At 40.0% G+C, this 24,612-nt stretch overlaps 1 protein-coding gene across 1 annotated transcript in view; it reads right to left on the bottom strand.

Moving 5' to 3' along the window:
* LOC134226775 (MOXD1 homolog 2-like) overlaps positions 1-24,612 on the bottom strand; it is a 387,300-nt gene that overhangs the window by 93,009 nt on the left and 269,679 nt on the right. Inside the window, exons 5-8 of the mRNA XM_062707752.1 lie at positions 21,781-21,960; positions 5,660-6,184; positions 5,394-5,556; positions 5,127-5,262 (exon numbers count right to left, since the gene is read on the bottom strand). Coding sequence (XP_062563736.1) covers positions 5,127-5,262; positions 5,394-5,556; positions 5,660-6,184; positions 21,781-21,960 — 1,004 coding nt within the window. The remainder of the gene's footprint in view (positions 1-5,126; positions 5,263-5,393; positions 5,557-5,659; positions 6,185-21,780; positions 21,961-24,612) is intronic.

Raw genomic sequence — 24,612 nt, 5'->3', positions numbered from 1 at the left:
AATGCTTCTGAGCATTTTGCAAGGACGCTTTCAAGCCTCTTGAAAGGAGGCTTCCAAGCCTATTGAAAGAGGCTTCCAAGCCTTTCAAAAGAAGGTTTGGAATCACTTGAAAGGAGGCTTCCGAGTCTCTTGAAAGAAGACTTCTGACTCTTGTCTCTTAAAAGGAGACTTCTGACTCTTGTCTCTTGAAAGGAGACTCTGGCTCTTGACTCTCAAAAGAAGGCTTTCGAGCCTCTGGGAAGGAGACTCCCAATCCTCTTGAAAAAGACTTCCAAGCCTCTTGAAAGAAGTCCTCCATGCCTCTTAAAACGGGAGCTTCCAAGCTTCTTGAAAAGAGGCTTTCGAGTCTCTTCAAAGAAGGCTTCCAAGCCTCTTGGAAGGAGGCTTCCAAGCCTCTTGGAAGGAGGCTTCCAAGCCTCTTGGAAGGAGGCTTCCAAGCCTCTTGGAAGGAGGCTTCCAAGCCTCTTGGAAGGAGGCTTCCAAGCCTCTTGGAAGGAGGCTTCCAAGCCTCTTGGAAGGAGGCTTCCAAGCCTCTTGGAAGGAGGCTTCCAAGCCTCTTGGAAGGAGGCTTTCAAGCCTCTTGGAAGGAGGCTTTCAAGCCTCTTGGAAGGAGGCTTTCAAGCCTCTTGGAAGGAGGCTTTCAAGCCTCTTGGAAGGAGGCTTCCAAGCCTCTTGGAAGGAGGCTTCCAAGCCTCTTGGAAGGAGGCTTCCAAGCCTCTTGGAAGGAGGCTTCCAAGCCTCTTGGAAGGAGGCTTCCAAACCTCTTGGAAGGAGGCTTCCAAGCCTCTTGGAAGGAGGCTTCCAAGCCTCTTGGAAGGAGGCTTCCAAGCCTCTTGGAAGGAGGCTTCCAAGCCTCTTGGAAGGAGGCTTCCAAGCCTCTTGGAAGGAGGCTTCCAAGCCTCTTGGAAGGAGGCTTCCAAGCCTCTTGGAAGGAGGCTTCCAAGCCTCTTGGAAGGAGACTTCCAAGCCTCTTGGAAGGAGGCTTCCAAGCCTCTTGGAAGGAGACTTCCAAGCCTCTTGGAAGGAGACTTCCAAGCCTCTTGGAAGGAGGCTTCCAAGCCTCTTGGAAGGAGGCTTCCAAGCCTCTTGGAAGGAGGCTTCCAAGCCTCTTGGAAGGAGGCTTCCAAGCCTCTTGGGAGGAGGCTTCCAAGCCTCTTGGAAGGAGGCTTCCAAGCCTCTTGGAAAGAGGCTTCCAAGCCTCTTGGAAGGAGGCTTCCAAGCCTCTTGGAAGGAGGCTTCCAAGCCTCTTGGAAGGAGGCTTCCAAGCCTCTTGGAAGGAGGCTTCCAAGCCTCTTGGAAGGAGGCTTCCAAGCCTCTTGGAAGGAGGCTTCCAAGCCTCTTGGAAGGAGGCTTCCAAGCCTCTTGGAAGGAGGCTTCCAAGCCTCTTGGAAGGAGGCTTCCAAGCCTCTTGGAAGGAGGCTTCCAAGCCTCTTGGAAGGAGGCTTCCAAGCCTCTTGGAAGGAGGCTTCCAAGCCTCTTGGAAGGAGGCTTCCAAGCCTCTTGGAACGAGGCTTCCAAGGCTCTTGGAACGAGGCTTCCAAGGCTCTTGGAACGAGGCTTCCAAGGCTCTTGGAACGAGGCTTCCAAGACTTTTGGAAGGAGGCTACCGAGACTCTTGGAAGAATGCTTCCAAGCCACTTGGAAGAGGCTTCCAAGCCTCTTAGAAGGAGGCCTCCAACCATCTTAGAAGGAGGCTTCCAAGCCTGTTAGAAGGAGGCTTCCAAACTTCTTGAAAAGAGACTTCTGAATCTCTTGAAATGAGGATTCCAAGCCTTTTGAAGAGTCTTCCAAGCCTTTTCAAAGGAGGAGTCAAAGCTTCCTGAAAAGAGGTTTCCAAGTCTCTTGAAATGAGGCTTCTGAGCTTCTTTTAAAGAAAGCTTCCCAGCCTCTTGGAAGGAGTCTTCCAAGCATCTTGGAAGCAGACTTCCAAACCTCTTGTAAGGAAGCTTCCGAGCCTCTTGCAAGAAGGCTTCCGAGCCTCTTGAAAGAAGGCTTACGATCCTCTTGGTAGGAGACTTCCAAGCCACTTAAAAGGAGGACCCCAGGCCACTTGAAAGAGGCTTCCGAGCCTCTTTAATGAAGGCATCCAAGTTTTTTGAAAGGAGGGCCGAGCCTTTCGAAAGGAGGCTTCCGACCTTCTTGAAAGAAAACTTAAAAGAGATTTGTGAATGATTTTACCAACACTGCTTGTAACGAACCCGACTAGAAGGTCATATCAAAATTATACCATCAAATGTGATCATGTTATACTAAATTTTATAACAAAATGTGTTAGAAACATGGTGCAGGATGTTGTTAAAATATCTAAATTTCTATCAAAAACTGTACGACTGGAAACAAAAAACTATCAAATTTTGTTACAATTTTATCATAAAAATAACATATTTTGTTAGAAATTTATAACAGAATCAGATACAAAATATATTGTTTCTGTGCAGTTGGAATTTTTACAGGTCGTGATAGGGCTACAGATTGCGATCAACAATCATAATTTTTTGTTTTTGTCTGAACAAGAATATTTTTCGAGAACATGAAATTACCAACATTACAAATAAGGCAACCTTCTCAAATTATATCAGCGTTAACAATTGTGATGGCTGGAAGACTTTGCTACATCTATTTTAATTGCCTACTGTTGGGCAATTCGGTGTTAAACATTTTTCAAATCATATTATGATATAATCCTGTTACAACATTTGAAAGATAATGGCTACTGAGAACTAAATTGTATCAAAATAAGTTATAAATATCACAATATATTAAAATTGTATCAAATTTTTGTTATGCTCTTCTAGTCGGGAAGCTATCAAGCTTTTGAAAAAAAGTCGTCGTGCCTGTCAAATTAAAAACCAACAATTAACATCGAAAATAGACCTCTTAAATTATGGTTGTAGTGGCAGGAATAGGAGAAAATCCCCCAGTGCCGGACACATAATCCATTTAACGAAAAACTCTCTAGTTATCCGGATTATGTTTACTTGTATACCTTTTACACGAAATATGATCATTGATGATTAGGTATTGGTATTGGGAGATGTCCGGCGCTGAGGGATCCCCCTAATAGGTTTACGTTTACTAATTCGTTTACTAACACATTTTTGTCCGAGGTACCGCCTTTGGCCAGCAAAGGTACCCCCAGGGGTACATGTACCCCTGGTTGAGAATCGCTGATCTAGTATAGTACACCAGAGCCGACAAATGAGTTTACATTTCTGTGTGACCGAAAGCGTTTTTCGCGATGTCTTCGGTTTCTTTTTGTTTCGAAAGTACATTTTGTATCCGCATTTTTTACTCTCTTAGCAATCAAAATGTCGCAGCGCACACGGCTACTGGTGGAAAAAGCACATTTACCTATACCCATAAGGGGCCCTCCTTAGACGCGCGGCTACAAAGCAAGACCATGCTGAGGGTGGCTGGGTTCGATTCCCGGTGCCGGTCTAGGCAATTTTCGGATTGGAAATCGGATTTTTTTAAAGGGCTGAGGAGAACCATGTGATTGCTCCGAAAAGCCTAAACAATAGTGAAAGGTGTAATTCTTCTTTTGAGGTAAGCATTTGTCAAGAGAATGACGAAAGTGTGAATGATTCCTTCTTCTGAAGTATGTGTTCAAACAGAGTACGTCGCCTGAGTACAAGACTCCTTCTTTTACAGCACACGTTTTTCCGGAATAGGTCGAAAGAGGAGATGATTCATTTTTTGAAGTATGCAATCTCCTGAGCCCCTTCTTTGAAAAGGTATTAGTGATATTAAAGCTATACACACCGCAAAATGTTAAACAACCTCTGAACTTTCACGGCAGCTTAAAATTCAATTCGTGCGACTTCAGACGTTGTCTCCACGCTGTGACATTACCCCGATTTAAGCCACCCAAATGCCATTTCACAGAGCGCAACTCCCCCGAAAGCTATTATTCCTAATGACTAACTTTTGCGTGATTTTTGAAAACGTCGTAAGTCCAAATGAGAGACTCTCTTTCATTACGCTCTCTTTTGCTAAAATCTAGGGTAGTTTAAAATTTGTTGCAATATTTTCACCTCAGCACACTAGATAAAGCTATTTTCTTAAGATCGGTGCTGGAAATTCCAATGTAAATGTTAGTATGGCTATGTAATAATCAAAAGAGAATGTAAGCAAAGAGAGCCTCTTTTTTGGAGTTACGACGTTTTCAAAAATCACGCGAGAACTATCCCTGACTCCATGGTACAAGCGTGCTTCACTTTTATTGCCGAAAGAGTTCAGGCGTGCATGAGTTTTCAAGATTAAACTAGTTACACACTATGTGGGGAAACGCGTGCTATGAAAGGATAAATCATGTATTCTATAAACTCATTCCACGAAAAAGTGTTTTTTTTTAAATAAGGTGTCTTGAACTCATTCCCAGTATTTCAGGAATACGCGTGCATTTAAAGAAGAAGTCGTCACTCTTCCACACTATTCCAAGTTACCATTGTTACCATGCTACCAAGTTACCATGAGTCTTATTAAATAGAAAATACATGTAACATATTTTTTATGTTGTAGCAGTTTCTCATTCATCCATTCAAATAGAAATAGAATTCATTGGAGATAGCATAACGAGCTGCGGACCGTGAGCCGTACTTTGAGCAGGCCTGCCATAGGTAGAAAATCACATCGTTCTATCGCTTTGGCACTTTTTCTACTTTTTCCCGCACTATTATTCCGTCCTACCTACTGACTGCCATTATTGTCATAATCATCATCAACATTCAAGTGAGAGGAAAAAAATATGTAAGTGACGGCATGAGTAGAAAAATTCTCATTAAATTTTAATGACAGAATTCCACGCGAGTTTTACTTGCGTGTTGGAATCTTATCACCTGGTATCTGCAATACCAACAGGCAACAAATAAAAAGAACAACTACGCACAATAGAGGATGGAAAATTTATTTGTATTAATCGACAGAATGTATTAGTGATTAGGTGTTGGCACATCCTTAAATTTTTTTTTGGGGTGAAAAATTTATTTCCATATAATTTTCCTCTTGTGAGACATTTTGTAGCACTTTCATTATTGAAATGAGAAACCATTTGTGCCAACCGTGTCTAATGTCAGCCTAATTTTATGTTTTCTTGTTTTTTTTTTAAATAAAAATCTTCAACTTACGGTGCCAGTTTCTGAATTCCCAGCGAGTGCAGCACCGTCGGCAAGCTTGGCAGTGAGTGACAGGACGTCAGAGCCTTCTGTCTCGGGTAATAAAGCGTAAGAATCAGACAGATTTCCTCCCGGGTCGTCATGCCACCTGTGCGGAAGACAGAAATATGAATCATGAATAAAGAACGAAAAATCAATGAACCAAAACCGGAGATGAGCTTTATGGTTTAACATTCAGTATGGAAGTCGTCACTTTTTACGCTGCCACGGGGCTCTTACCCAAGGTGATGGATTTCCGCGAAGAACTGTCATAGATACATTCGGCAATCAGACTGTCACCGGGAAGTGCCCTCACTGGCGCCGGCAAACGCCGGTAGTCTTGATAGCTCGGATCGACGTTGGTGTCATGCACAATTGGTTGGAGTTCCTCGTTTCCACGAATCTGTAAAAAAATGAGTAAAAAGCGAGACAACGATGGGATAGAGTGGAAATTAAATTCCTTCGGTCGTTTGCGAAAAATCCGACACACGTGACGATGATCTCACCTGCCTTAGCTTCACCTGCCGTCCGATGAGATGAGTGCGCGTCATCACGGCGAAAATATTAATCCCCTCCGAAGGGAAGCTGTGCTGAGTGCAGGCACCTATGCAATGCCCCTCGGAAACCACTTTTTCCTGGCCGGGCGGTATGATGTGGCGCCAGTTCGGATCCATCCCCACCGACAGAACGCCGGCATCGAAATTCCGCAACGTACGCGTGTAGTATAGCTTGAGGCCGGAATTATCAACTACCTGCTGTTCGGCCTCCGGTTCGCCATCATCTCTGTAGTCGCCCGGCAAGTTTTCCATTTCTTCATCGTGGTGGTTGCTGCCGGCCGGACCATTCTCGTCATCGCCGTCATCGTCACTGGGGTGGATGTTCATGTTTCGTTGCTGTTTGTTCAGATTTTTCCGATAGAACGAAGAGAAATCGTACGAATAGTCCGGATTGTTGTAATGCGTTTCCAGCATGTAGAAGGTGGCCTGGTGCGAGTCCAGTGGATAGCCGGCCTCCTGCGGGAAACTGAATCCCTGCGGATGGGGAAATAGAATGATTGATAACGATGTTGAATGGAAACATAAATATGATTGCTGCTGAGTTTCGTCGAATTGAAAGGCAGAAAAATTACAGGTACCTACTATTGCTATTTACGTGATCGTTGTTAATTATGGTCTCCTATTTTAAGGAAGTAATAAAGTAACTCCACGAAAAAATAGGTTGAAATATGTTGGCAGTGCTTGAAAAGTTGTGATAGGTATGCTTTAAAACTAATGGAATCCAATTGAATAGAAGACGGTGACATGGGTGTTCAATCTCCATGAATATTGAGTTTTTCGATACGAGAAGAAAAGTGCGAGTAAGATATATGTCAATAAATTAGGGGGAAATTCTTTTAAAAAGTTTTTTTTTTTTAATCAACGTATTTCTTGATAAACGTTATATATGTAATTTTTTTTTATCCAAAACAGCATATTCATTATCCAGTTTAATATTATTTCTTAAGTGAAACATTCATGACTAGAATAAGCAAGCGAAGAACCGACTGATTGCACCTACACGTTTTAGATATTTTAATCTTACGCTAATTAAAATGCGAACCCTACAGCTCTAATCACAAATATCTGCTCCCATCACAATGCCAATCTGCAAGTGACATAGACAATTTCCAATGATAATGGGTACAGGTTGCGCAATATCATCGACTGAAGGCATGACTTCAACTACACAAGCCCTTCGGCACGTCAGTCGGTCTCATATCCCGGTGCCAGTGCTTTGTTCACCACCGCCACCACCAATGGAGCCCAGCACCCTGCCAAGAATCGAAACTAATTTCATTTCGATTAGTATTGCGAGCAATCAAATTAAGCTCATCAGTCGGAAATCACGCAAACCGATGCGATGCTTTGGATTGTGTTCCTATTCGGTTTGCATCGTGCCAGGATTGGATTCGATTTTTTTCCGTTTCGATCTCGAACAGAAACCATCGTACCTTCATACATATTTCGATAGCTCTCGAACCGCGTCTGCGATGCATTCTGCTCCTATTGGGGCTGGGTACCTACGTTTGCCAAATGATTCATTTGGGAAAATTGTCAACACTGGAAGCGTGATCCACCGTTTGTGATGACAATGACAGGGTGCAATTGGAGGGAAACGCTTACATTGATGAAGTGGAAAATTGCTTTCTTTGTGATTTGATTCGTGCGGCATTTTGTCTGGATGGAACGAATTCAATAAGAAAATTAGGTTTACCTTTTAGTCAGAAGCTCAGAGTTTTATCCGTTTTCTTATTTGTTTAATCTGTCTATAATATCTCATGCCAGTAGAAGTAGTTTGTTTAAACAACATCGTTAAGCGAAATACATGCTGTAGGGTCAAAAGAGTTGTTAAAACGAATATTCTTCTAACATTTTATGAACCATTCCAATTATTTTATTCTCATTTATATAGGCCAAACATTGAGAGGGGTTAAACTTTCGAAAAGTATTATCTATACAATAATAAACTTGTTAAAGAGAATAAACCCATTAATGTATGCAACTTAATAAATCATCAACGATTCCCTTCCTACTTTTCTATTACTTCACCTCTTTTCTAACGATTAGGTACTATAATAGTAGCTAGGAACCTAGCCGATGAATTGCTTCAATGAACTTCCAACGCCCATGAAAGGGTGCACAATTTTCTTCGAACGCAAATTACTGTAATTCTGACGCGACGCCGTCGCCATCCGAACCGTGACCGCTTTCGTCTTGTAGCTGGTCGTCGCGTCGTCCTCGAGGTTGGCAATTTAGCATGACGTTACACTATCCCGCATGGTAGTGAACCGCGTGCGTGTAGGTAGGCAGTAAGAATTGATCATCATCGTCGCCGTTGCTTTCGTTGTCGCCAGTCTGGTTCACTATCCTCAGGAGACAGAGAGAGGGGAGGGGATGGGCGGTAATCGTCACTCGGAAAATTGCGTTCGACGACCTTCTGCATGGCACACAGTTGAAAATTGGTCTGCATTTATGTGTTCATGGAAAGCATCATACTAGTAGGAAAACTTTTCCAGGGTGCCACTTTCTAAATTGAAGCCCTATAGAAGTCACGCTCTTGCTCATACGTTTTATTTATTGACACAGAATTTAGAGTTGTTCCAATTTGAATGAAACTTTGCACATGTGCCGCAATCAGGAAATAAATTGATCAGTGAGGATAATTGGTATTTCTGGTACCTTTGACAACACTTTAATCATTTAACGGTATCAGGTTTTTTTTCTTCTAAGCCAGCTTTTTCTTCGATTAACGGTATCAGATTCTTCGATACATTTTGATACTTCGTACTGAGTAACCTTATACTAAGGTAAAAGAACCAATAGACGTGGGTGTTCCTTGCCACGGGCGCTACTGCGTCCACAAATAAACTAGTTCTACATATTAAACGCAGCAACCCATGCAATCCTTCAATTTGTTGTTGACATGTCAGTAGACGAAATAAAAGAAAACAAGACTGGATTTCCCTCAAAATCGGTAAAGTATCACTAAAATACTTTAACTTTTTCTCGGCTTTGTACCAATAGTTGTGGTAGTGTTCCCATTGCGCGTCCTATATGAAAACAACGGGATTCGGAATTATAAAAACACGAATTAAAAAATAACAACTATTGGAACACTGCACCAATAATTGGAGGTACTTGTTTAGGTAGCAATAATGGATGTTGCTGCAATTACAACACTCTTCGATTAAAATATATTCAATGATCTTTCTTATGCACTCTTGAGGTAAGTGAAATATAGGTAAGTATATAGAGGAACTGTTCCGTTTTTCATCTCATTTAACATATATTCATGTCACCGCAAAACAGAGAAATATAGCACCAAACTTGTCACTAACATGCGAGCTCACTGCTGAAAAAAAAACACAAAAATAAATAACATATCAAATTTTTTTTTCATTGCTTTGTTTTTGATGAGATTGAAATGGGAGCTATGAGATGAAGTGCCGAACCGTTCTTCTACTTGATGTGAAGCAACAAATAATGGTGGAACGTGCTTAGTTCCTCCAATGTTGGGTCTTTTACCCTACAGTCGCTTCTCCACATCTCGATATTGAAGATCGAGGAATGGAACATAAAACGAAAAACGACAACAACACAAATGTCATCTCTTGTTTTTGATATGTTTATTGTTGTCCAAAGATGGTCTAGTAACCTATAAATTTGGTTGAATTTAAGTTAATTGCCTATGTTCTGGTTATTAAACCACTCGATTTGAACATTAATTTACAATGTTCTGAAAACTCAGATGTACATATGTACATTGTGCGAAAGACTTTGATTTGGAAAATGTATTGGAGGAAATCACTTTCCCTTCGATGGGACTCGAGCCCACGACCCTCAAGACTAAATTTGAACATGTCGACATAAGGAGAGAGAATTCTGAACAAAATACCTATGACCAGAACACATTGAGATAGCGAGGTAATTAAGATGTAGAAAGCCCATATGTATCTATATAGAAGGCACCGGGAAAACCATCGACATAGGGAGAGTTATCGAGATATAGAATATCGAGATGTGGAGCTGTTACGACAAGTACAATATTTTTATAAGAACCTACCAAATTTCATTTACTCCAAGTTCTTATAAAGGTTTAAGTAGTGTCTCATAAGGTTTTGAAAAAAAATCTAACATCCACTGGTTGAATGTAGAAGGTATCCCGGGACAAGTGAAAAGTGGGTTTCATAGCTGCCAATGAATCGTTTTTAATTGTAACAATGTTCTAGGAAGATTCATCAACAAGAATTCATCCGACACATTTTTTTTTGAATCAAAACCATTTGAGGCACCATACTAATGCTATTGTTTGATCATGATTTTAAACTTCTTAGAAAAGCTATTATTTTCTTTTTAATTTAATAGATTTCCAAAAAAATAATCGTTTTTTAAATTTATCATTGATGTGTGGAGCGAATATTTTGAGCAATTAAATAATTGTGTGATATCGAAAACAATTTTAAATTTTCGAAAAAAACAAAATCTGCTGATTTTACTTTTTATACATTTTAATATACATGGGGCAAGTGGGACATATTTGAGCAACATTTTCGATGGAGACATTTTATCTGTTTGATCGTTCTCTAATAAAAAGTAACTTCGACACTCATATATCATTTGAATCTGAGTCAGATGCAGTTTTATATCGTTGGTTTCATAGTTTAAAAATATTGGACAGGTTATTACCAAATGTGTATTTTACACTCTGAAATTATCTCCCGCAAGGAACAAAAAAAAACAACCCGAGTAGACGAAAATAGCTCAATAATATCAACTGTTGATAAGATAGTAAAATGAGATATTGATATGGTTGATATAAGAGATAAAATATCAGACGACAATATCAAAATTTTGCACTAAAATATCATGAGGAGATCAATTTATGCTATTTGTAAGAAGTGATCAATATAATGTGCCATTAGTTTGTTCTTATTCATAGCTTTTGTTTGACTATTATCGGCTCTTTCAGTCTTATAAAGCAGCTAAAACGTTATTGCATATGTTTTCCGACGTTTCGGTGTATATTTCACCTTCTTCAGGGATTTCTATGATTTTGATGAAAATTAAAATTAGTTGTTAACAAATATTCTTGATAATTTTAGGCTTATTGTTGTGTTTAACTTACAGAGGCTACGTTTTGTTGTGTATGTGTGTGTCCTGTCTGACATAACGTTGCCAATTAACAATGGCGTCTCACTACGGCTAATTATGAATTTGGAAATACATTAATTACAACATTATTAATTTTCAAACTACACTCACTTCATACGTCTCATTATTTTTGCACTGCACTGTGGGACCCAACTGCCGCCCAATCACATGTTGGTGTCGCTCGACGTCACAGCGCTTTTCACGTCGATCCCAAAACACCTGGTCATCGAAAACGTTCGACAAAAGTGGAACGATATTAAGCAACACACAAACATCAACCAAAGTCTATTTGTTGAAATTATTGAATTCGCCATAGATTCGAGTTACTTCGTCTATGAGGGCCAGTATTATAAACAAAAATTCGGCACAGCAATGGGCAATCCGCTCTCTCCAATAGCAGCGGATCTTGGAGCTATTAAACACCGTCTTGGAAAATATGGGTTTCCGTTTACCGTTCATCCGTAAATACGTAGATGATCTCGTCACAGCAATTCCCCTAGAAAAACTAAAACAATTACTCGACGCATTCAACAGCTATGACATTCATATCCAGTTCACGCATGAGCTGGAAATGAATAACAGACTACCCTACTTGGACATGCTACTCATCAGACAACAAAACCAAAGGGTAACAACTGAATGGTATTCAAAACCAATTGCGAGCGGCAGATTCCTTGATTTCTACTCATTCCACCCTATGAGTATGAAGCTAATGTTGCCAAAAATTTCATCTGTCGAGTAAACAAGCTTTCAACAAGCTTATCAGATACGGAGAAACACAAAATAATCGACGATCATCTGAAGCTGAATCACTATCCGTCAAACCTCCGACACCGAATGAATGAACGACGTCATCAAACACAGTCTAATGTCACAGAAGAGGAACGATTGAAATATACCTACCGATCGCTGGCATACATACCGGGCCTATCGAGCAGAATCGACAAGCTTCTGAAAAAGTACTACACGAACATCAAACTCGCAAACTACAACATGAAAACAGTAAGACAAATATTCAGCAACATCAAAGATCCGACACCTCCCGGTCAACAAACAAACGTCATTTACAACATTTCATGCAAAAACTGCCCAGTCTGCTACATAGGTATGACGACAAATAAGTTAAGCACAAGGATAAGCGGACACAAAACACACTACAATATACTAGATCGTCTCACTGCAACAAACATAAACATTACAGATCCACAAATAACACTTCTGAGCCAAAAAACAGCACTACTTGAACATAGTATAGTAAACAACCACCGTTTTGACCTAACAAAAATAAAACTCATAGACCAGCACAACAAGCAATATAAACTACCGCTATTAGAGATGTGTCACATTGTAAATAACGATCACAGCAGAAACAGAAGAACAGATACAGAAGGATTAAGTGCTATCTATGCAGGAATTCTCCATGAAATTAAAAACAGAACGAATAAAGAAAAACAAAATAGGCAAGATACATCACAAACACTGTCTCAAAATTGTACACAACCACCTACAATAGAAGAAGAATAACTTCACAAATACCGTAAAACAGATATATACGCCATCACTAGTGCGCGGGCGATAAATCCAGAGAAGCTTTTTATCGCGAGTGTAGGTGGGATAAAGCTCAAATACCACAAGAAATATTTCGAAAACCACAGTGCAGTGCAAAAATAATGAGACGTATGAAGTGAGTGTAGTTTGAAAATTAATAATGTTGTAATTAATGTATTTCCAAATTCATAATTAGCCGTAGTGAGACGCCATTGTTAATTGACAACGTTATGTCAGACAGGACACACACATACACAACAAAACGTAGCCTCTGTAAGTTAAACACAACAATAAGCCTAAAATTATCAAGAATATTTGTTAACAACTAATTTTAATTTTCATCAAAATCATAGAAATCCCTGAAGAAGGTGAAATATACACCGAAACGTCGAAAATAGATGCAATAACGTTTTAGCTACTTTATAAGACTGAAAGAGCCGATAATAGTCAAACAAAATTGAGCACAACAGTCGAAAGCATCCTTTCAAAACTTATTCATAGCATATCTTGATATTTAAATGATATTTCGGTGCAAACTTTTGATATTGTTGCCTGTTCTTTTATCTCTTATATCAATCAAATCTATATCATGTTTTGATATCCTGTTTATGGCTTCTGCCCGGGAATGATTAAAACCATGCGATATCTTTCCATTTACATTGCAAATGACCTATTTATTTTACAATAGGTCATAGGGTTATTTTACAATAGGTCAGGTTGTGTTTTGCTATCTTTAAACTTTGCATCAGATTGGATGGAGGGACAATTGAAGTGGGCACTAGATCCAAAAAAGCTCGTTGTTATAAAAAAAACGACAATAAAGCAAATGTCATTTTCTGTTGTTGATACGTTTGTTATTGATCAAAGAAGATCTAGTAGCCTCTAAATTTGAACATATCGACATAATGAGAGTGAATCCTGAACAAAATACGATCAGAACACATCGAGATAAGTAGGTAGATACCGAGATAGGGAGGTTATCGAGAAGTATAAAGCCCGAATGTATGTAGATTGAAGGAACTGTAGAAACCATTGACATAGGGAGAGATATCAAGTAGGGTGGTCGGTATTGGCCATTTTTGACAAATACCGGTATTCATACCGGTAATACCGGTAAAATACCGGTAATACCGGTAAAATACCGGTATTTGTGAACATTTCAGAGTTAAAAAAAGCTTTTGATTTGGTCTTTTGTGCGAAAAACAATATTTATTGATGAACTTCGAGTGTAAAAACCATTGCTTGTTGAGCTGGGCAAAGTGAAATCTTAAGTAGACATAACATACTGAGCAATTCATCTCCCAATCAGCATCGGATTTTGTTGGCAATGTTACCAGCTACTGAGAACACCTTCTCTAGTTCAATCGAAGTTGGAAGAATTGTTCCAAGAGCGTCGAAAATCAGTCTCAAGTACTTGCTCTTAATCCCTTTGGTATAGTAGAAGTATTCTTTACGGGTTGCAAGGATCCTGGCGCAAGTGTTTTGCTCTGCTATAGTCTGTCTACGTGGTCGTTGTCTCTGCTTCAACGATAGCTTCACGAATGATTGGACGCTGCAAGATCTCGTAAATTTGCTTAATCAAAGTATCTCTGGATGTCTTGAAAAAATGTCAAAACCATGTCTGATCAATTACTTTATGGCACGATAATTTACAAGAGAATAGAAATCAGCGTATTCTGATCGATTCGTTCTTTGAGAGCATCGCAACGGCGGCAATTTCTGTGGCTTGATTTGATAATTGCCACCTCGGCTTCATATAGAGTACAGAACTCACGTCAGAGTAGTTCCACAGCAGCTTGAACAGGTTCGAGGGCTTGAATTATTTCACCAAAAAAAATCATCTCCACTGAAAATAAGTTTGGATTGAAGCTTCAAATCTGAAAGTCTCGATAATAAAGAAATAAAAAAAAGCTTCAAATCGATCAAAGCTTGAACAGCCCCCTGCGGCTCGTAGATCCGTTCCGGCTCAAAAGTCATATTTTTTTTAGGGGAGTTCATTTTGCGTTGGTCTATTGAAGGAAAAAGCCATTGGCAATTTGATATATGACTGAACAACGCGTATGATTTCGATCGATTTTTGCGGTAGCGTGGACGTCAATGATGCTTACTTGTGCAAATGTTCATTCATGCGCGCATTCAATTGTTGTTAGTGTTTTTTGCACGGTGAATCTTTAGCTGATATACATATGTAGGTGAAAACTATTCGAGATTTTTTTATAATGACTGCAATATTTGAAATACCGAAAATACCGGTATTTTCCGTCTCTAAAACCGGTATTTTCGGTAGTCAAAATTGGGCGGTAATACCGGTTTTACCGGTTTCGGTACTACTGGTTAGACCACCCTAATATCAAGATATAGAACATATACAACCAGTTCTGCGAAAGGTCGTGATCGTCATAAGACAGAGAGCAAAGCCATTCTATCTCGGTCATTTTGGTCGACCAAATGACAGTATTGTGGGTTCTTTGATCAGTTTCGCATGAAAAGCAGTTATGATCGAATGTTGTGCATTGTTTTGAAATTAAAATATCTAAAATATTTAAATAGATATATGTGAAGAATGCCCCGTTACGCTGGGATATGGATACTCTGAAGTAGTGCGTAATGGTGTAAATCCGGTCATATCGCCAGGCTCGGTACAACACTGAAGCTGACAATATGACGTCCCTAACCCCGAATCCCAAGGTGTCAGGCGACCCGTGCTGAGGGGATGAATGGCCTGGGGGGTGAAACAATTAGCCAGGCAGTTAACAGAGCCTGTAATGCTGGGTAGACACTCTTCGTGTTGCATTACGGAGTAAGATCTACCACACTGTGCTCTAGTTCTTACTATTCTTGTTCATACTTATGAGTGATGGTCGGAAGAGTATGGAACGACTATAATTTGCTTTTAGATGACCCATTTTTTGCTCCTTTTGGATGGAGTCAATGGAGTAAATTGTAAAAACGTAACTCAACCTTAGGCTGGTTTTCGAAGCCGACGATTTTTGCGCTAATTAATTAGGAAAGAAGCGGATACGAATTTGGTGGATCTGCTGAACCCTATAACTGATTAGAGCTCTGTGTAAAGGTGAGATTCGGAAATGCCAAACGCAATGAAATCAGATCTCTATACAAAAACGAATTCGGAACTCATAAGAAGAAGCAAAAATATGTTTGAACTTCAGTACCGATGCATGGTCAAAATCAGTATTATCCCACTTATTGTTGAGCCGAAACTGATTGAGGGGCGCGCCTTTGAGAGTTGGTATAAGCCATTTTTCGAAGGGTATAAAAAGCGGTACCTTAATCTAAAGAGGCCTTACATTAAGCTTGAGAAATATATGAATAAAAAATGACTACTTCATTTCTTCACAATAGAAATGGAGCAAAAAGACATGCACTAAACAAATGACACGGGTATACTACAAAAGTTCAATGAAATGGACGCAGTGGTTCATCCCGAACAAAAAAAAAATCTGATGAATAATGGCTATTCGATAAATTAATCATATTTCTTTTAGCTTCCGTCTCAGACGTCTGTTATTAAGGGCTTTAAAAAAATTAAGCTGCTGTAAAAACCACATTTCTTGACCGATTCTTTCGCAACAAGTTGCATTCGATCCGGATGGATCCCAATTTTTTATTTATATTTATTTATTTATTATTTTGGTCAATATTTAGAACGGTTTCAGAATAATTGCAGAATTCAGTGGGGTCAATTGTAGTTGGAAAAAGTGGCATTTAACAAATTTAGGTCAAAACAAGTCGTGTGACACTTCAAACTTCACCAATTAATTTCACAAATTAATGATATGAATGATATTTTTAGGGTTGCTGGGCCACTCGGGTTCCATCCGGCCACAATCCACCGGACCAGAATGACCTTTTTCTGAGTTGAGCCAAAATAAGTCGTGCGATACATCAAACTTAGTGATTTCACAAAACAATGATATGAATGCTTTTTTTTAGGATTCCTGGGCCACTCGTTCCCTAAGTTGAGTCAAAACAAGTGGCCGAGGAACCATGAAAATATCATTCCTATCTTTGCTTTGTGAAATCATAAAGTTTGAAGCATCGCACCAGCTATTTTAGCTCAATTTAGGCCATTCCGGAGATCTTCCGGATTGTATCCCAGTGGCCCAGGAGCCTTAATAATATCATTCATATCATTGTTTTGTGAAATAATGAAGTTTGAAGTTTTGTCTATAATTTGTTAATCGCCACTTTTTTCTGGGAACAACTGACCTCAACGGATTGAGCATGAGCATGAGCATGAGCATTATGACCGCACAATTCGTAGTTGCTACTCCGTGATTGACTGAACTTGCGAAATTGTACAGAGAACACAATGAATGGGGCTTGGGGTTAGCCACCCATTCTCAATGTACACGTTTCGGGAGCTCAAATATTTAAAGTCAATAACGGCGCCGGTCACGTCCTTACGGTCATATAGGAATGGAAGGATTGTTAGTCCGACTCTCGTTGCTACTAGAGACCGAGTATACCTCTGCATCTCCACGATTGTCTTGGGATAGGATTTCGTTTTAGTTACAAAGGATAATTTATCTGGATTCACTTTGGTAAGTGATGCGATCTATGGGATGGGAAATAACACTAATATTTCGGCCGACCGCGCGATCGTTCAGCTGTCCGAAACAAGAGAGATCACGCACTGAACTGTTTAATTTTCATTACCGGCCGCGCAATGCAGAACACAATACTTCGGCCGACCGCGCGATCGTTCTGCTGTCCGAAACAAGAGAGATCACGCACTGAACTGATTAATTTTCATTACCGGCCGCGCAATGCAGAACACAATTCTTCGGCCGACCGCGCGATCGTTCTGCTGTCCGAAACAAGAGAGATCACGCACTGAACTGATTAATTTTCATTACCGGCCACACAATGCAGAACACAATACTTCGGCCGACCGCGCGATCGTTCAGCTGTCCGAAACAAGAGAAATCACGCACTGAAATCTCAACTGACCTCAACGGATTCTGGAATAATTCTAGAACCGTACTGAGGATTGATCCAAAGCCAAAATGAATCAAAAATTGGACTCCCAATTGGACTCCCAATCTGGACATGATGCAAATTCTTACGAAGTAATCGGTCAAGAAATGTGATTTTTACAGCAGTTAACATTTTTGAAAGCTCATAAAAACAGACGTCTGGGACGGAAAGGTTAATTCACTGAGTAGAAAATCACGGAATAAATTTATTTTGAGATTTTTGGAGTTTCTATAAAGATTGAAAGGGGCAGATATGTAAAAAGCGTGAAACAATAATGGGTGCGAGTGGGAGGTGCGAAATGAGAAATGTAGAAAGTGAGAAACGTTAACGTTAAATTTAAGAGGAGCTAGGAAGTGAGAAGCGAGTAACGGTGTGTCCAGGTCAAAACATTGCTATGGCTGCATTCTCGCCATCGCTGAAAGCTATTTTAGCCGGTGGTAGCGGCGGTAAATCGACTTGGGATTTTTTAATGCGTTAGTTTCTATAGATTTTTTTTTGAATTCTGGATACTTCAAAGTTTTCACGAGAAATTCTTTTAAAAAATCAGGGGAAATTCTTTTTGAGAGAAGCTTTCAAATTTCCAAAGAAAGTTGTTAAGAATTTCCCAAGCGAATAAGTATGCGAATTAAAATGCGTGGGATTTCTATGGGAACTTCTTTAGAATTCCTTCATGGAATTGATCCAAATACTTACAGGATAATGTTCATAATATCCAAGGGGAAGTTCTTCGGGAATTCCATTGAATATCATTCGGAATGTCTGCGGGAAACTGTTGGAAGTTTTCAAGGGAAACTCTCTGGAATATTCACGAAATTCTCTCGAAATTATTTTAAAACTTCTATGGAAATTTCCCTGGATGTTTGAAGGAATTTCTTTGGATTTCTATGGAAATTATTTGTATTGTTCTTGAGACATTCTTCGGACATTCCACGGAAAATTAGGTTAGAGTCGTTTGGTCAAAAGTCTTTCTGTGGAAATACAATTGGCCGGAAGTTATCTAGCTGAATTCCATCGCATGTGACAAACGGCCGAACTGGTAATTTGGCAGGAAAGCCGGTCTTCCTTATAGATCATTTCGAAGCCAATGTCAATTAGCCGAAATGTAGAGGTGTGTGCCGCCGCCGCAATCGACAATTTTTTGGCATAACACTTTTGCAATTTATCACGCCGGCTGATCTACAGTGTTGCACGCCGATTCAAATTTGAAAAAGTCACCAGAACATTTTCTGTAGAAACCAGAACCAGTGGATTATTTCCGTTGAAATCCCGAATAAATTTCCGTGAAAACTTCGATGAATTTTCTGTGGAAATTTTGGAGAGTTTTTGGTGCACATTTAAAACAAATCCGAGGAAATTTTAAAGAATTCTCCAAAAATATTTCAAAAAATCTGAGTGAATTTCAAACAACTTCTTGTGAGAACCCTATCGAATCCCCTTTGGAATTTCTGAAGCACTTTCCGTGGGAATTCCGAAAAAAATTCCGTTCACATTCAAAAAACTCCCCGTTGAAATCAAATTTTAGGATGGCCGAAAGTCATTCGAATCGAAACCCCGATCGGACTTAAGCCATTTAGCACATTCGGCCGGATGTGTCAATCGACTGAACCGAAAAAGTAGTTTGGCCAAATTTGTTATTAGACCGAAAAGGTCGTTTGGCAGATATGGACATTTAGTCGTACTGGTCGGCATGTTTGGAATATAATCCCACAGAAAACAGACAATCGATCACTGGTGGCGCGCGCATCGGATTTGCTAGAGTTCGACGTTTGCTCATTCTTCTTCTTCTTATTGGAATTGCATCCCCACACTGGGACAGAGCCGCCTCACAGCTTAGTGTTTATTAAGCACTTCCACAGTTATTAACTGCGAGGTTTCTAAGCAAGGTTACCATTTTTGCATTCGTATATCAGGAGGATAGTACGATGATACTTTTATGCCCTGCGTCTTACCGCACGGCTAAGGAGGGCCCCGACGTTTGCTCATTACCGTTATCTAATTCGTGATTTGCCCAACTAAGTCGAAACAACATATGCAGATGGTATTTTTACGACGATGAATTTGAATGTGTTATGTCTGTTTGTCTGTGATAAACCGTTCAGCAAATGATATTTTCGGACGTATGGCCCTTGCTGTAAACGGTTATTTCGACCAAACGACATTTTCTGCCAAACGACTGTTTCGGCCAAATAACCAGTTCGATCGTATGTGCTCTTCGGCCTCTTTGTCGTTTTCAGACAAACTCAGACAAACAAATAGAATTCGGCTAGATGATTGTCGGCTCTACGTTTTATTCGACTAAGTGGCACTCGAAAAAATGGCTTTCCGTCTAATTAATTTATTCCAAATGCCAGGAACGGCTTTTTGGTCGATGGACACAAGTCCAAAAGTTGTTTGGACGAATATGTCATTTTACCGAACGAACCAAGTCCATTTGGTCGAAAATGTCGCTCGGCCGAACTGGTTTACCAAACGACCATTTCTACCAAACGGCATTTTCGATCATACGACGACCAGTTCTATTTCTTTTAGCCAAATGACATTCTCTGCTAAACCTTTTTCGACCTAATAATTCGGCTGAATGACATCCGGCTTAACGTGTCATTCGACCAAATGGTTTTCCACAACATGACGTTCGGTGAAGCAACCCTTCTATTTTTTGAATAATTTTCCGTGGAAATAAAAAAAATGTACTTACAATATAAAGAAATTTCAGCAGGAATTCAAAGAAATTTCTAAAGAAATCCTAAAGATTTTCCATTGAAGTTCCGAACAGTTTTCAATGAAAATTGGAAAGAATCGTGCAGAGATTCGTATGAATTCTAGTGGAAATTACGAAATACGAAAGAAAAATGAAGGAAGAAGTAAGAATGTAGAAAAAAGGGAAAAAGGAAGAAGCAAGAAGCAAGAAGGAAGAAGGAAGAAGGCGGAAAGAAGACGAAGGGAGAAGAAGGAAGAAAGAAGCAGGAAGATGAAATAAGAAAGAAAAATGAAGGAAGAAGTAAGAATGTAGAGGGAAAAGGACAGGAAAAGGAGAAGAAGGACGGTAGAAGAATGAAGAAAGAAGGAAGAAGAAGGACAAAAAAACAAAGAAAAGAAGGCAGAAGAAACAAGAAGAAAGATGGAGGAAAGGAAACATCAGGAACAAGAAAGAATGAGGAAGAAGTAAGAATGATGGAATAAGACAGAAAAAGGAAGAAATAAAAGAGAAGAAAGCCCTTTTTCGGCCTTTGGTCCCTCTCGACTTTTTGTTCCTTACGAACTTTTTTCCCTTTTGCTTTTTTGTTCCTTTCAACGTTTTGTCCTTTCGACCTTTTGTCCCTTCGACATTTTGTCTTTCGAACTTTTGTCCCTAATCCACCTCCGATATGTTACTGTTTTTCTGTATATATTTTGACGCCACACGCAGAAAAAATAATGTAGGTATCCAAAAATAAGTTTGGATCACTTAAAATTAAGTAAAAATCTCAAGTAGGTTGTTTTTCCAACAATGTGTGAAAGAAACCGTGGAAGAAGCCAAATTTGAGTTTTTTCACTATAATTTCGGTTGGACCAAAATAACATATATTTGAGTTGGTGAAATCTAGTAGTAGTTAAAAAAATAACACCGGAGTAAAGGCACAAAATATTCACCGGATTCTTGCATTTTACTTACTGTTGACTTCTTCAACACAAGAGTGAACTTGAGTGTAATGACCCAAAAGTGAGTTGATTTGCGGTTTCGCGCATTTATTGTTCCTGTGAGCCAATACTCGTGTGGCGCTTGTTACTGGCAAATGCATCACGCAACAACGTTTGCCACAACATGAACAAATTATGACAAGAATAAATTGTTTACGAACAAGTTTTGATTTTTTAGTAAGTTGTGGGTTATTTTCATAATAAAAGTTCGATTCAAAACTGATTTAATGTTCCCTTGCACTTTGATGAAATTGTTTCAGTGTTCAAACAAATTTTTCTCAAGCTTGATTTCGATATGCCAGAGGCCCACGAGGAAACCCAACCCGGCCAAGCTGGCTTTTCGCTATGGACGGTTATGGCGTAATTAGTCTTGTATGAAATTCCACAGAGAGCCACTTCTGGATGAAACGAATCGAAGCAGATGGAAAATTTTCACAGCTGAAGTAAGAAGTACACAGGCTTCCAGGTTGCGTCACGCTGGTTGTTGCGTGAACCTTATTCTTAGGTCGTAGAGCGAAAACTGCTTTCAAGTTTTTCTGCATTTTGAACACAAGCACGCGGGAGGAACCCGTAACGTTCTTTGGAACGGAACATTTTTAATTCGCTTGAAATGCAAGTTAATTAGCGTCTGCAATTAGGTACGTGTTACTTTTGTCACCTTTGATATTTTTTCTGCTGTGTTCGGAGCGGGAGCAGGGTACCATACTTACATCAGATCCTCGTGCCCAATTGGCTACGACTGTGTTGCAGTGCATCTCCTGCAGTCGGAAGCATGGCTGGCCACGCTGTCGGGATAGCATTTCGAGCTCCTGAGAAAGGCCCTGGCACTCGTACAAGATCATGTGGTTCAGGTAGAGCACGCTGGTTGATGAGTCGAAAACCGGTTCATACTGTAACGGAAAAGAAGATTTGATTAGGTTGAGCTTTTCATAAATCACAAATGTCGATTTTGAAGTTAGTTTAAGTATTAATGCCACATAAGGCATATGTCGTTTATCGCATGTATGTTTCATATATTTTAGGTAAAATTTATTCAGAGTATAAATTAAATTCTTGATGTAACAATTATTTTCGTTTAAACACTAATCTCTAGTTCTTCATTGTGGCATTGTAATAAAATCTAGGTTATACCATAGCTATAGAACACTTTCAAATCTTTGCAAATCCAACTCCATTTCACCCTTTGTTGATTATCGCAAATCAATTTAAAACAACTCAAACGTTTTCCGAACCACAACTTGACGTGATGGTTTTTTCTCCTTCTCGAGAGGAAATGAAAATTTTACAACTTTCTTATCTTTCCGCTTACACTTTTTTGTGTGACTCACTCCTTGATCGCCTCGTCGTTTGCAGCAACTCACGACACACAAATCTATGATCATTTTTCTTCCTCTAGCTGTCTTCTGTTATTTCCTCACGAAAAGCACAAGAAGAAAAATATTCGCTTCTTATAAAATCAGCTTCCCAGCGCAGTCACTTCGCAGAGCCAACCACATTCCAACATCCGTATCTGGAGCGCCATTTTTATCTTCGACACTCGCCCGTCAATTTCCTCCCCCAACGCCCAAACGGTTCATTGCAACCGTCATGAGGTGGTTGCTTGATAGGTGAGTCTAAGTATCCAGCTCCAAACGTTATTGCTGCGGTAGGAGGCAAGAGAAAGCGAAAACAAGGGCGGAAAATCTCCCAACCGGAGCATCATATATCACTGTAATGACGGCGGAAATTGGAAGTATACACATCCATTCCGTCTCTGTCACTATCAAATTTATACACATTATAAATAAATTTTCTCGGCTTGGATCCTTGGGTTCGAGTAGGCCCCATAAGACTGCAGTGGAGAAAAATTTCTGCAACTTGTTATCGCTGTAGTAGTTGGTTGTGCTTCTTTCCGCACACAAGAACGACATTCGTTCATTCAATGAGATGGTAAAGTTGAGATTCAATGAAAATAAAAAAAAAGTTCGTGAAGGCTACGACAGCGTCGGTTCAGGAAACCAAATGACAAGATTTCCACTTTAGGAAATTTGGAATAAAAATCATTTGATACTAAGGTACTTTCACACGAAGCATCCGACTCGGATATACCTCTCAGTGAGTTTATTTTTCGACTAATTCGCATAGCCAAAACACAAATTTTGCACTAGTTAGGAATATAAATAGAGAATATGCATTGGAAAGCACTCACAAACATTTATTGCATAGTCGTTCACAAATATTAAACATTATGCTTGCGCAGAAATCTTCATTCGTTTCAATCCATTCACCATCAAACAGCGATGGCCCTATCCATGATAAGCCAACACCATTACACCAAACGATGCAAATAAGTTGTTTACATAAACGCACTTCAAACAATCTCCCATCGGAAAGGATTTGCCGTGATTTCATGACTTCATTTCCACTACACTAGCCCGTCAGTTTTCCCTTCAGATTTTGTCACGTTCTCATTTCAAATAAATGGGACGGAATTGATTTAGAAATCCACGGGAAAAACTTTCGCTTCTCTACACGTCTCTCGCACGCTTATCCCCAGTGGGGAAATGTCGACAGTTCGGGAGTTTTCTGGTGGAAAACGATGACTCGTCTGTTTCCATATACATCATGCCATCATCATCAATATTGTCATCGTCGGATGGTTTCGAAGCGCATACGAGCTCATGCTACCACCGCCAAGTGCCGTTTCCGTTTGGGATCCTTTGAAACGATTTTTTTTCACAATTCTGATCTCTGCCGTGTATCCTCCAATCGATTCCAGCACATTCACATCTTCATTTATGCAAATTAACCCGAACGACAAGCAGTAGAACGATGATGATAATGCTGACGACGATTGAGCTGGATCATTGAACAGTGGGAAGCTCTTTTTGCTCCGGCTTGCCCAGATGAACTGATATCTGTTTACGGTTCCAATAAACTACTCCTGTTCTTATCTAGTTTTGCCTATTTTCCTCTTTTCCGTCATGTCTTCATTTTAAATCCGCCTGTCGGGGGTTGTGGGCCGTGACACAGAATAGGCACTCGAAATGCGACAGACGATCAATCTCGACGAGCCCTAGAAGCAACAGCATCCTAACGCGGCCTCTTTTCAAAGAAAAATCTCGTTGCTTCTATCACCAAGGCATATCTCGGAGCAAACTGGAATCGAACTGAATGCTTTCCAACCGACAGGAAACTTTTTGGGATAGGGTTCTTTGTCGGCGATACGTTCGTTACCACGAACAACACTGCGTTCCCTCACAAACGAATGCACATATCCACAAGCGACGAGATTATCTGCTTCTTGTCGAAAACTCTGAGTTAACAAGATTTCCTCCATGACCGTCTTCACAAGTCCAAAGGACTTTTGCTGTGTGTAAGAAAAAAAGGATTCCGACTGAGAAAACTTCCTCTTCCGTCAGGATGTGGGTAGAAGTACATAGAATGCAGTTCAACTCTTTCTGCGCTGAGTGTGCCTGCAAGCAATTTCGGTCCTGCACACATAGATTGTACAAGTCAGAGGAGGACGACTATTTCGCTTCCATGATTCCCTTTTCGACATC

Source organism: Armigeres subalbatus, chromosome 3 (genome assembly GCF_024139115.2).
Source record: "Armigeres subalbatus isolate Guangzhou_Male chromosome 3, GZ_Asu_2, whole genome shotgun sequence".
In the NCBI taxonomy this organism is placed as follows: Eukaryota; Metazoa; Arthropoda; class Insecta; order Diptera; family Culicidae; genus Armigeres; species Armigeres subalbatus.
Note: the sequence above shows the minus strand (reverse complement) of the source record. Positions and strands in the feature narration are given on the sequence as shown.